The 10836-nt window shown below is 39.3% G+C and overlaps 1 protein-coding gene across 1 annotated transcript in view; it reads left to right on the forward strand.

Moving 5' to 3' along the window:
- ACBD5 (acyl-CoA binding domain containing 5) overlaps window positions 1-10314 on the forward strand; it is a 29586-nt gene extending 19272 nt beyond the window's left edge. Inside the window, exons 8-12 of the mRNA XM_056485722.1 lie at window positions 1361-1628; window positions 2833-3032; window positions 4561-4611; window positions 4897-5006; window positions 8331-10314. Of these exons, the coding sequence (XP_056341697.1) occupies window positions 1361-1628; window positions 2833-3032; window positions 4561-4611; window positions 4897-5006; window positions 8331-8343 (642 nt within the window). The 3' untranslated portion in view covers window positions 8344-10314. The remainder of the gene's footprint in view (window positions 1-1360; window positions 1629-2832; window positions 3033-4560; window positions 4612-4896; window positions 5007-8330) is intronic.
- Window positions 10315-10836: the final 522 nt, after the last annotated feature.

Genomic DNA, 10836 nt, shown 5'->3' on the forward strand with positions numbered 1-10836 from the left:
CTCCTGCTGATTACTACTCATAGCTGTAGTCTTTGTTGGCTTTCTGGCCTAGACCTTCTTCAGAGGCCCAGGTTAAGTGTGGGCTTTCTAGTTTGTACTCAGACACCTCGTTTCCTGATTCTGGAGAGAAATGTGTGAAATAGTGCCTGGGATCAGAAAGGCCAGTAAGCACTTGAATATTGCGTCATTCTCTTGTCTTGCTCTTCCCTGACTATGGAGGGAATTAATTTGAACAAATCAAAATTCTGCCCAGTAACGAAGCATGTTGGGAAATGTAATTTGATAGAAGTGCTGCAAGCTGTCTTATCTAGTTGATTTCCCAATCTTTTGTATCGTTCAAGCTTGTTTGAGATTCTTTAATTGAAGTGGGTGGATAATTTGTCAGTTTCCCAACCTGCATGAGGAAATTTCTAGTTTTGCACAAAATAATGAATGTTTAGGTATATGTAAAGAAATACACAAGTAGAACTACAGGTGAATCAGTTCAAAATAGAAGAGTTTCACTTAAATAAATACATGGAATAGATGCAGCCAGCACTCTGTCCTTTAGTTCCCATGATCCAGAACTGCTATTTTACAAATTTGAGTAGCAGTTTCCATTTCTCTGCCCCTCCTTTGGGTTATTTTGGCTTCTCCATTAAGTTCTTTTTCAGGTAACTGAGGTCCCAGTCTGCTTCAGCATATCATTGTGCAAGGGCATGTCCTTGCCATATGCCAAGGGCTGCTTGAGCCACCCACCAAGACAGTCCCTGTGCAGAACCTGAACAGCACCTGTGCCATCCTTTTTTACTGTCTTCCTGCAGTACCACCAGTTTTGAGTGAGAATTTGGTAGAATACTCTGGCTTTCCTTTGTTTGGTGTGAGGCACAGGTGCAGCCAAGCTGTTTGGAGCAGGCTGATGATGAGCTGTGTGCTCTCTTTGCTGTGAGTGCAAACTCAAGCTGCCTACTCAAGGTTGCTGACAGCATGGGCCTTCTGACTGTGGCTCCCAAATTCAAGGGAAGAGGTCATTTCACTGTCTAGGAAGCAAAGCCAGTTTTACAGGGGAAAGAAGGATGGTTTTAGACCTTAATGTTCTATTTTAGTAATTATTGAGTATTGGTGTATGTTGGAAATCTCTGAAGAAATTCCTGTGGTATCACTGTTGTGAGATTTGCCTGACATACCTTCTCAAACTGCAAATTACATTTAGACAATAGTAAGTATATTCTACAGAAAACAACTGCTCCTCTTAAAAGAAAAGTCTTAATTCTGGGCAAAGTATTTTCTTAATGCGAAAGTAAACATGATATTTTTTCCTTTATAATGTTTAACTGTTGTATTTTACAGAATTTAATTACTTGCTAATGTTAATTTGTAGCCCTTGGAGATCATCTCATCAGCTAAAGGATCTTTAAAGCATTCATCCCATTTCTTGGATGTAGATCACAGTCTTCTGTTAGAAAATACGGATTTTCCAAGGCGCACTTATGGGAATCTCCAATCTGGAAATACTGGAGAGGGAGTAGCTGAAGAACAAGGTGAAGTCAAATGTGGAGGAGAAGATGGCAAAGCCAGTAATGGGGGTCCTCACAAGGAGAAAAAAAGTGGAGAAAAAGCAGATTTCTACAGTGTCAGAAGAGGGAGAGGTACTGTGACCCTGCACTTGTGTTCCCCACTCTCCTCACTGCTGTAAAGTACTGGTGTCTGAGAGGCATCTGTCAGCACTGTCCAGTGGGACAGTCATGTGTATAGTGCTTCTGCTCTTCACAATAAAAATAGATAACAAAATGCCTATTACAGTGGGTAACTTTTACTCCAGCTGCTGCTTATGGCACGTGGGTTTTTAGAAATGTAATCCTCAAAACCAGTCTCTGCCTGACAGGAGTTTTAGAAGTTACATACTTATTGTTAAATACATATGCATTCATATCTCTGTGGTAGTTTATTTGAAACCATGGAATGCCACAGAATGATATCAGTGACATATTGTTTTGTATATAATCTGAGTGTTAGCCACACCTTAGAGTAATTCTGATACTATCTATTATGATTCTTAAAACTTAATGATTCTTAATCACCTAATAGCCCAGATGTTCAGTTTATGTTGGACCTCAGCACTTTTTAATTCCATAATACGCCTAATACTGTCACCTACAAGCAGCACCATATTCCAGTGGTATGATCTATAAAGTCAAGGATAAAATCAGTTTTTCTTGTACAAAAAAAAAAGAAGACAGAAAGTATTTTATCTATATATAGCATGCCTTTTTGTATAACACCTATAAGTAATCAATGGGAAAAAAAATTTAAAAATCCAAATAAAACATTATGTTGAAAACTGTTACAAAGATCATGCTATAGTTAACTGTCTCCTCTCTCTCTCTCTTGTTTTATTGAAGTTTGTTATTTACAGGCAGAAACATGACAGGCTAGTGGTAGTTGTGTCTAGTTTAAGGGAGTACTGTAGATTTCAAATCATTATCTTTTCTCATCACTGTATTCCAGTGATCTTTGTTTCCAGCTGGAGACTGCCAAACTTAAACACATACTAAGAAGACCTTACTTTTTGCTAGGGCAGAATTTACTGCTGAACTTGACTGGTTGTGTATTAATAGCTTTTTCTAAATGTTCTTGCAGTTCTAGGAATTTGAATGATACTGTCACACTAAGGCTGTAGGGAAGCATCTTAGATGACATTTCAGTGATGTCCCCGTGCTGCTGAACTGTCTGAATATAGCCTGTGACAAGGAGTACCGCACTCGTGGGTGAAAAGGAGAACAGTTGAATACTTTCAGTAGAGCTGTTGCCCATTGTGTGTTTTGTGTTTCTGTTTTTCCTCCCTCACAACAGGGCACAGACTTCAGCCTTTAGGAGACGGTTCCCAGGGGAGCCAGATGGGCAGTGGAGGGGATGGCGAGCGCTGGGGCTCCGACAGAGGCCCCCAGGGAAGCCTCAATGAGCAGATTGCAGTGGTGCTGATGCGGCTGCAGGAGGACATGCAGAATGTCCTGCAGAGGCTGCATATGCTGGAGGCTGTTGCAGCATCCCAGGTACTATTCTTTGGAGTTATTTGATCACCTTTTATTAAATGTCCTTAGATATTTTTGTACTTTTTCAGATTAAAGTTTCATACAGTATTTTCTTAAACAGTAAAGACATTTCAGTTACATTCTGTAGTTGAGTCCAGTTTAAAATTTCCTATTAGTACCTACTCTCAGGAGTACAATTCGTACATGTAAGCAAAACCATGCATTTTTGACCTAGAACTTAACCATATGTTGTTGCACTGACTTCTGATCAGACTGGTCTTAGCCATAGTTATTGATAGACATGACACTGGCTTTATATGGAGACCCACAGTTAATGTTAGTAGTGCATGATCCTGGAGAATTGAAACCATTTTCAAGGAAAATGAGAAATTATCTTAATCTTTCAGATGGTAAATGTTCACAGGCAGAACTTCAGATTTCATTTTTCAGATAGCAAAAGATTTGATTGTTCATAACTTTCTTTCTTCGTGAAGTAACCCAGCTTTATTGGAATTGTACCTCAGGTCCTCATCCAGCCAACAGAACTCTTAAGGAAATGTAGATATTGTTTGATACGGTGGTTTTTTTTTCCCTTCTGTTTCAGTAGAGCATGTGAATATAGTTGAACCAGCAACCTGAAAATGTTTGCTTTTGTTTGACTTGCTGATATATTTTGATCTGCATGAGAATGAGCAAGCTGTACAAGCAGTATCCTATGGGATGCACATACTCCAGATCTAAGGCAGCCATAGAAGAGGATTTATTAAAACCATCATTCTGCTGCATCACAGATATTTAAGAATCTAATGTTTGGTTAAATAAGATGGATTTTCTATCTTTGCCTGAGCAATATAAGAAGAAGTAGTAAAGGATTCTTCCCCAGCAGTTCATGCTATGCTTGCTGTCCTCATCTAAGGAGAAACAGAATATTGTTTCATGCTTACATAAATTAAGAAAGACCTAGAAAACCAGCTGTCTTGCTTTTGTGGAAGCACCACAATAGTATATGGGAATAGTCTTGAAAAGATTTTGGTACTTCAATTTTCAGGATTGTCTGGAAGACATGGAACAGAGTATTCTCTTTCTTTTATGGTGTTAGACATGCCTGTAGCTGTAGCTCAGGGCAAACTAAAACAGCATTTTTGACCTTAGTATAGACTGGTGTTGAGACATGCAGGCAGGCAAATGAAGCTGCTGTGATTTCTGCTCTGGGTTGGAACTGGAACTAGACCAGAGTTGAGAAAGTTGCAATGACAAGTTGAGCAGGGGAGCCTTCAAAAACTGTAAAGAGGTCCAGTAAGTGACACAGGTTCATTTTCTAAGACACAGAGAAGTGATAAAATTACTATAAAGAGTAGTGGAAACATGAGAGGCAAGTTGGCAGCTATGCAGGGCCACATGGGGGTGGTTCTGTGTATTGAACTGTGATATATGCAGATTGGAAAGCCATCACAAGATGAAAAACCTCATATTCTTGTTTTGTGAAGAAGAAAAATTTTAATTGCAGTTTCCTTTTTTTATACTTACCAGCCTTTGTTTGTATTTAAAGGCAAAATCTGCAACACTGCAGTCAAATTACCAGCCCGCCTCCTCTGTCAAGGTAAAATACTGTTTTTATGATGTGTAAAAAGTGTGAACTGTGAAAAAAGATGAAATTGAATATTTTATCTCTTGCTCTTGGTATGTGCTTTTTCTATTGTCTCTTTCTTGACTAGGAGATAAAAAACAATCTGTCTGAGGAAATTACTTGATAGATGAATCTTTTCTTCTGATCTTACTATTATTTTCTTTGGTACTGTAGCATTTGAAGTGATGAGAAGTATACAGGTGGTATTCAATATGTGCACACAGATTACTGACTGGAATTTTTTTCTGTTTTCCTTAGAAACCATCATGGTGGCCCTTTGAAATTTCTCCTGGTATTTTGGCTTTTGCTGTTGTTTGGCCGTTCATTGCCCAGTGGTTGGTACATGTGTATCACCAAAGAAAGCGAAGGTAAAGATGTGCATTCAATAGAACACATACACTGTGTGCCACCTGTTTAAACCAATAGGTAATATTACCATTTTATTTAGACAGGACAGAAAATTCTCTGCCTTGAAAGTTTGTCAGTATGAGAAAGTATTGGTTAATTTGACTTTATATGTAGTATGCTTTAAATGTGGCAATTTATGATAAATCTGTGAAATGTGATGAAGAATAAATAATTTCAAGCATACACAGTTGTGTGAGGCTGGATAGCTTGGAACTGTCTCCATAACATTCTTGGATCCTCTCATTCCTCATATTCTCTTGAGTATTTTTCAGTGCTTCTAACTTCCTAGTCCTGTTGTACCATGGGAATTTTTTTCCCTATCGCATCCCTTGCAGAGTGCCATCTGTCAACTATAACTTAATATCTACTAGCACCTTATTATGGTATTTTTGTACCATCTACCTTTACTTCCATCAGTTGAAGGACAGTTGTACTCTGATCTTGCCTTTTCTCAGCTCTCTAAGCATCAGAAGATCAAGTGACTGTTCTCTAGTTACTGTCTACTTACCTCAGCCTCACACCTGATTTTGTTAGCTTATACTTGGCTTTTACTTCTTTTTCCTCTGTCAGACTGCAAAGAGTTTGCGTGTGTGTATATCTTAGGAGAATTAGCTGAATTTGCTCTAGCTTTTTAATGTTTGCTAGTTTTCATGGTATAGTTTTCTCTCCTGTGGTAAATCACAGACGCAGAGTGGTTGAGGTTGAAGGAAGGCTCTGGAGGTCATCTGGTCTAACATCCTTGCTCAGCCAGGGACACTCAGAAGCCAGGTGCCCAGGACTCTGTTCAGGCAGCTTTTGATTGTCTTCAAGGAGAGAAACTCCACCACCTCCCTGGGCAACCTGTACCAGTGTTTCTCTCTCCTCAGAAATGCTCGTCCTTTAATCACCTTTGTGGCCCTTAGTTGGATTCTCTCCAATTTGTCCATGTCTCTCATGTAGCCAGAAGTGAACAGAGCACTCCAGGTGTAGCCTCTCCAGTGCTGAATAGAGAGGAAGGATCAGCTTGCTCACCCTGTTGGGATTAATGTTGGAAGGAAAGCCTGTAACACCACTGGCCTTTGTTGCAAGGGCGTGGTCTGGCTCATGTTCAGCGTGGTGTCCATGAGGATGCCCAGACCCCTTTCTGCCATGCTGCCTCCCAGCTGGCACACAGTGATGCCTGGAGTCGTTTCTCCAAACAGTACCAGACTAAGCACTTCCCCTTGTTGTATTTCATAAGGTTCCTGTCAGCCCATTTTTCCAGCCAGCTGTAGTCCCTGTGGATGGCAGCACCACCCTCTGGCACATCAACCACTCCCAGTTTTGTGTAATCTGCAGCTTTGCCGAGGGTGCATTCTGCCCCATCATCCAGGCCATTGCTAAAGGTGTTAAACAGGATTGGCCCCAATAGGGACCCCTGGCATTCACCACTAATTACTGGCCTCCAACTACAGTCCTGTCACTGATCATCACTCTTCGGGCCCAGCCCACGGCTTTGTAAACAATCCAGCACCCACAAAGGCTGCAAATCTGCCAGGGAGCTCCCCTGGCTCAGAGCTGTCAGCAGCAACATTGGTGTTGCTGCACTGTCTGATGAAACCAGAGATTGCACTACTGAGGCTTTCAGGCAGTTATGTACATTTCGCTCCTTCTTTGTACTAGCAGATGGAAATTTCCCCTTGTCAGCAAGGACAAAGTTGGGGTGTTTTAAATGAAAACTTTTTTTTAGTATTCTACTTGAAGCTTCTATGAACTTCAGCATTCTGCTAATTGCTCCTGCATGGCTGTGTTCTCTTCCTCTCTCTGAACAGTGTGCTGTTCTTGAAAATCTTTTTTGATCATCTATTTGACCTCTGTAGCAATCTCAATCCAGCCACAGGTTCAGACAGAAATCAGTTTCTAGAAAAACACCCTTTCCAACAATTTTTCTAATATATTGTCCTAGTGATTCAGTGCTTTGATGAATAAACACATGGTACATTAATTTTAATTTGGATTTGTCTGGCTTCAGTTTGCATCCATTGGATTTTCCTGTATCTTTATGCAGTTGACAAAGAGCCTGTGATGTGTTTCCTGTGGTTACTTTTTTACTATCACCAGGTCATCTTCATAATCTCTTGCTTAAATAAAACAGGTGGAGCAATTGAAATCTTATTTTTAAATTGTTTTCCAGTCTTAGAATGATTGTTGTTTTGGACACCGGGATTTGTACCAGTGATAATATCAGTGTCAGTGTGAAACATGGATAGCATAGGCCCATATTTAGTTTACTCATTCATGTATTGTTTTGAGATGCACTTCAATAACAGGAACAACTAAAGAATTTTCTGTGTTCTTGAGCTTTTCTCTCTGTTTCTGAAGAAGTCTACTCATAGGCAGAATTTAAGGACTATGTGCTTCTGCAGCACAACTCTATCTGGAGTTCTATCTCCTTTAACAATGTGTAGGAAGCAGATCAAGTACACTCAGTGAGAAAACGGAATTGCAAAACAAGTCCTTCTCTCCTGTCCCATGGCCAGTTTCAGCTTGTGCTCTGTTAAGGTGTGTGAGCTCTTAGGCAATACCTGTTCACAGTGCCTGCATTGACCCTGTCTGTGTACTTTCAGCTTTAAATTACATCAACTGTCCCTGCAGCAGAAACCACGAGTCTCTGCTGCCATGCACAGTTCTCTCATGCTGCAGCTGTGGAGCCATGACTTCTAAACTCTTCTGCACACTGTAGCAAATTCCATGTAACTGGTGGAGGGACAGCCTTTTGTAACCAAGAGATAACTTTATGTTTAGCTTTTGTCCTTGGGCAGGGGTAGCTCAGCTCCATCCCAGCACTTCCTAACCTGTCCCCTGTTCCTTTATAGGGAACTTAATGTTGAAAATCTGGGTACTTGTACTGAAGTCTTTACCAAGAAGGCTTAAAAACCAGAATTTTAAGGCCCCTAAACCCAGATAGAAATATATTTTCATAATATTAAAAGTTGTCTAGATTTAGCTCATGATTTTAGAACCTTCTAATTTTAAGTTTTATGGAGTCATGGGGAAAGCAGCCCTTAAGTGCTGCTTTGCTGAGCCAGCACACCACTGACATGGGATCAGGGATTTTTCTGAGGAATTCCACCTGCAGTTCCAAATTCTTAATGAATTTTCTACTCCTTGGTGTAAGAGGGCAAATTTTCAGGTATCTTGAAGCCCTGTTGTGTTTTACTGGAGTGGAAACCTTTCACATGTAATTGATTTGTCTGTTTAGACAAATGAAAAACCATCTCATATGTGAAGGTACATTAAACTAATTTATTTGTTCCCTCTTCTAGAAAACTGAACTGAGAATTCACAACTATGCGTAAGGACTTCTAGGAGAAGATGGCCCTGGAAAGCAAAGGAAGTCTGAATTCTCAAAGAATCTCAGATTTTGGGATGATCTTCCTTATGTTACAGTAATATTTTGTACTACCTTTGAGCTAAATGTTTAAGGACTAATATTATTGAAACTTGAATGATTCACAGCTCCTAGGGTACAAATAAATTTAATAATTCCACCCCCAAAACCACATGAACAATAATGATTTTGGAATGTGCTTGTGGATGGGCCTTCAGTAATTACTGACCTTGCTGATGTCGGTTGCTGAAGAGAATAACATCTCTGTAAAAGAATAAGTGAAAAATCTGTAAAACTGTCACTTTAACATTGAAATAATTTTACTATCTCAAGATTACTGCCTGTTTTTCCACAGCATTACGTAATACCAGGTGAAATCTCTAAAAAAGTATAAATTCAATACATTTTAAACTGTTGGAAAAATACAATATAGCTCTGAGGAATTAAACTTGTTATTTTTGCTGCTAAACTAGTGTGGGGCAATTTCCATATAAATTGGTCAGAAATGAAGTTGAATTCTTCACTTATTCTGTAAAATTGTAAAGAAGATTTGGGAATTTGTATATATCCTGAAATTTAGAGCCATTAATAACAGGGGGACTGTCAAATACAAGTTTGGAAACAGTGTGTGGTACAAGGGATCCAGTAAAGAGGCTGCACCTTATCTTTTTAACTTTCATAACTGTATTCTTGTTGACAACAGCTTATTTTGACTGAAATGCATAGTATAGGCACAAGGTGCTTTAAAATGAGAAGAAAACTAGCTCAGTTAGTCTAGCTCTAGGCTTTTAAAAAGCTCAGTGCACTGTAAGTTTTCTGTTGGCAGTTATTGGTAAATTAAAGTAAGGTTTAATTTGTTGTGGATTTTCCCCAGGTCACATCATGAAACATATCAATTCTGGTATGTCTCCCTTATCCTTCTACTTCCTCTCAGAAAAAACCTTTTCAGCTAATTTTGGAGCTGATATTTTCCCCACGGAATATTTATTAATCCATAAACAGATAGAGGTACAACCTCAAGAAGTTTGCTTGACAAAAGCATGATTTACATTTAATTTTAAAATAAATTAATATATAAGCTGTGTAAATCTCTGGAAAATGCAAATGCACTAAAATTAGATTTGATGGAAAACTTACAGTTTGCTATGAAGAATTAGATCACAACATAATCCATGGTTAAGCTCTGACTCTTCAGAAATTTCACCATTATTGATGTGCTTTCATTTTCCACCAGGACTACATTCTACAAATAATTTTTAAGGAAAGTTTTTTTGGTCCTTCCTGAAAATCTTTTATAGTTTGGAAAACATTTTTCATATAAGCTATACTGTAAAAAATGTAATCACAGAATTTAATGTTGGTTTTACCAGAGAAATTTTAATCTTGTTTTTTAGTTACATGCAGATTTTTTTAGTTACTTTTTCCCTCTTCTGATTTTATTATTGTAAAGCTGAATTAAAAAATAAAATAGCTGTAAGCTCTTCGAAGGCTGCTGTAACAAGCAGATGGTTTCATGTGCCAGAGATGAGCTTTGGCATGAGACGTACTGAAAACTCAGGTTTGAACAAAGCTTATCCTGGAAGGGAAGTTCTGCTGGGACCTGAAGCCATTGTGCCTCAGCTCAAAATCTCTAAAGTGATTGATTTCTTATTATAAGGGATATAAATCATAGAGGAAGGACACTTGAGCTTGAAGGTCACATGGAATCCCCAGCCTCCTGAAGCAGCAGTCTTCTGCCAGGACAAACCACCCTGGAGTGCCTCCCACAGCTCAGAACCGTGTCACCTGCAGGGGTTGAGCTCTTAGAGATGGGATAGACATTCCCAAAGGTACTTCATTGTTAACCTCCCCCTGAAATAAATGTAGGCTTGTACTATCCTTGTTATTTATTCATATTTCAATAAATCAATCCCTTAATATTTTGTATTTTATCTTGAACTTAATATTTACTAAATGGAGTACATCAGATGCTGTGAGTGTACACAAGAGCCTGCTGGCTGTATCATGAAGAATCAGTCACAACCAGAAAGTTGTAATACAAAACAACGTCACTTGAGTAAAATTCACTTGTGTCTCAGAATCTGGCCTATCTCTAACTCATCATAATTTGAACAGATTCCTAGTTGGCAGATATTTCAGCTTAAAGGTAAGGAAAACTGGTTGTTTTGTTTTCTTATAATTTGCCCAGGTGCAAAGAGACACAGCTTTGATGTGGAGGCAGCAGCATAAGCAGATGCCTGGAGCTCAGACCTGGGCTACATAGCTTCGGTCTGGGCTCTCTGCAGGAGAGTGGGAGCCAAATCAGTTCTACATAGCACTGGAAAGGGCCAGACCCAGCCCCAAACTACACTTGTGAAGCAAACATCAAGCTGGTTTCCTGCTGTGAATCAAGCTTCACCTGAAAGGCAGAAGCTTGCTCTGTATCAAGTGAGATGAGACAT

This window comes from Oenanthe melanoleuca, chromosome 2 (assembly GCF_029582105.1).
Source record: "Oenanthe melanoleuca isolate GR-GAL-2019-014 chromosome 2, OMel1.0, whole genome shotgun sequence".
In the NCBI taxonomy this organism is placed as follows: domain Eukaryota; kingdom Metazoa; phylum Chordata; class Aves; order Passeriformes; family Muscicapidae; genus Oenanthe; species Oenanthe melanoleuca.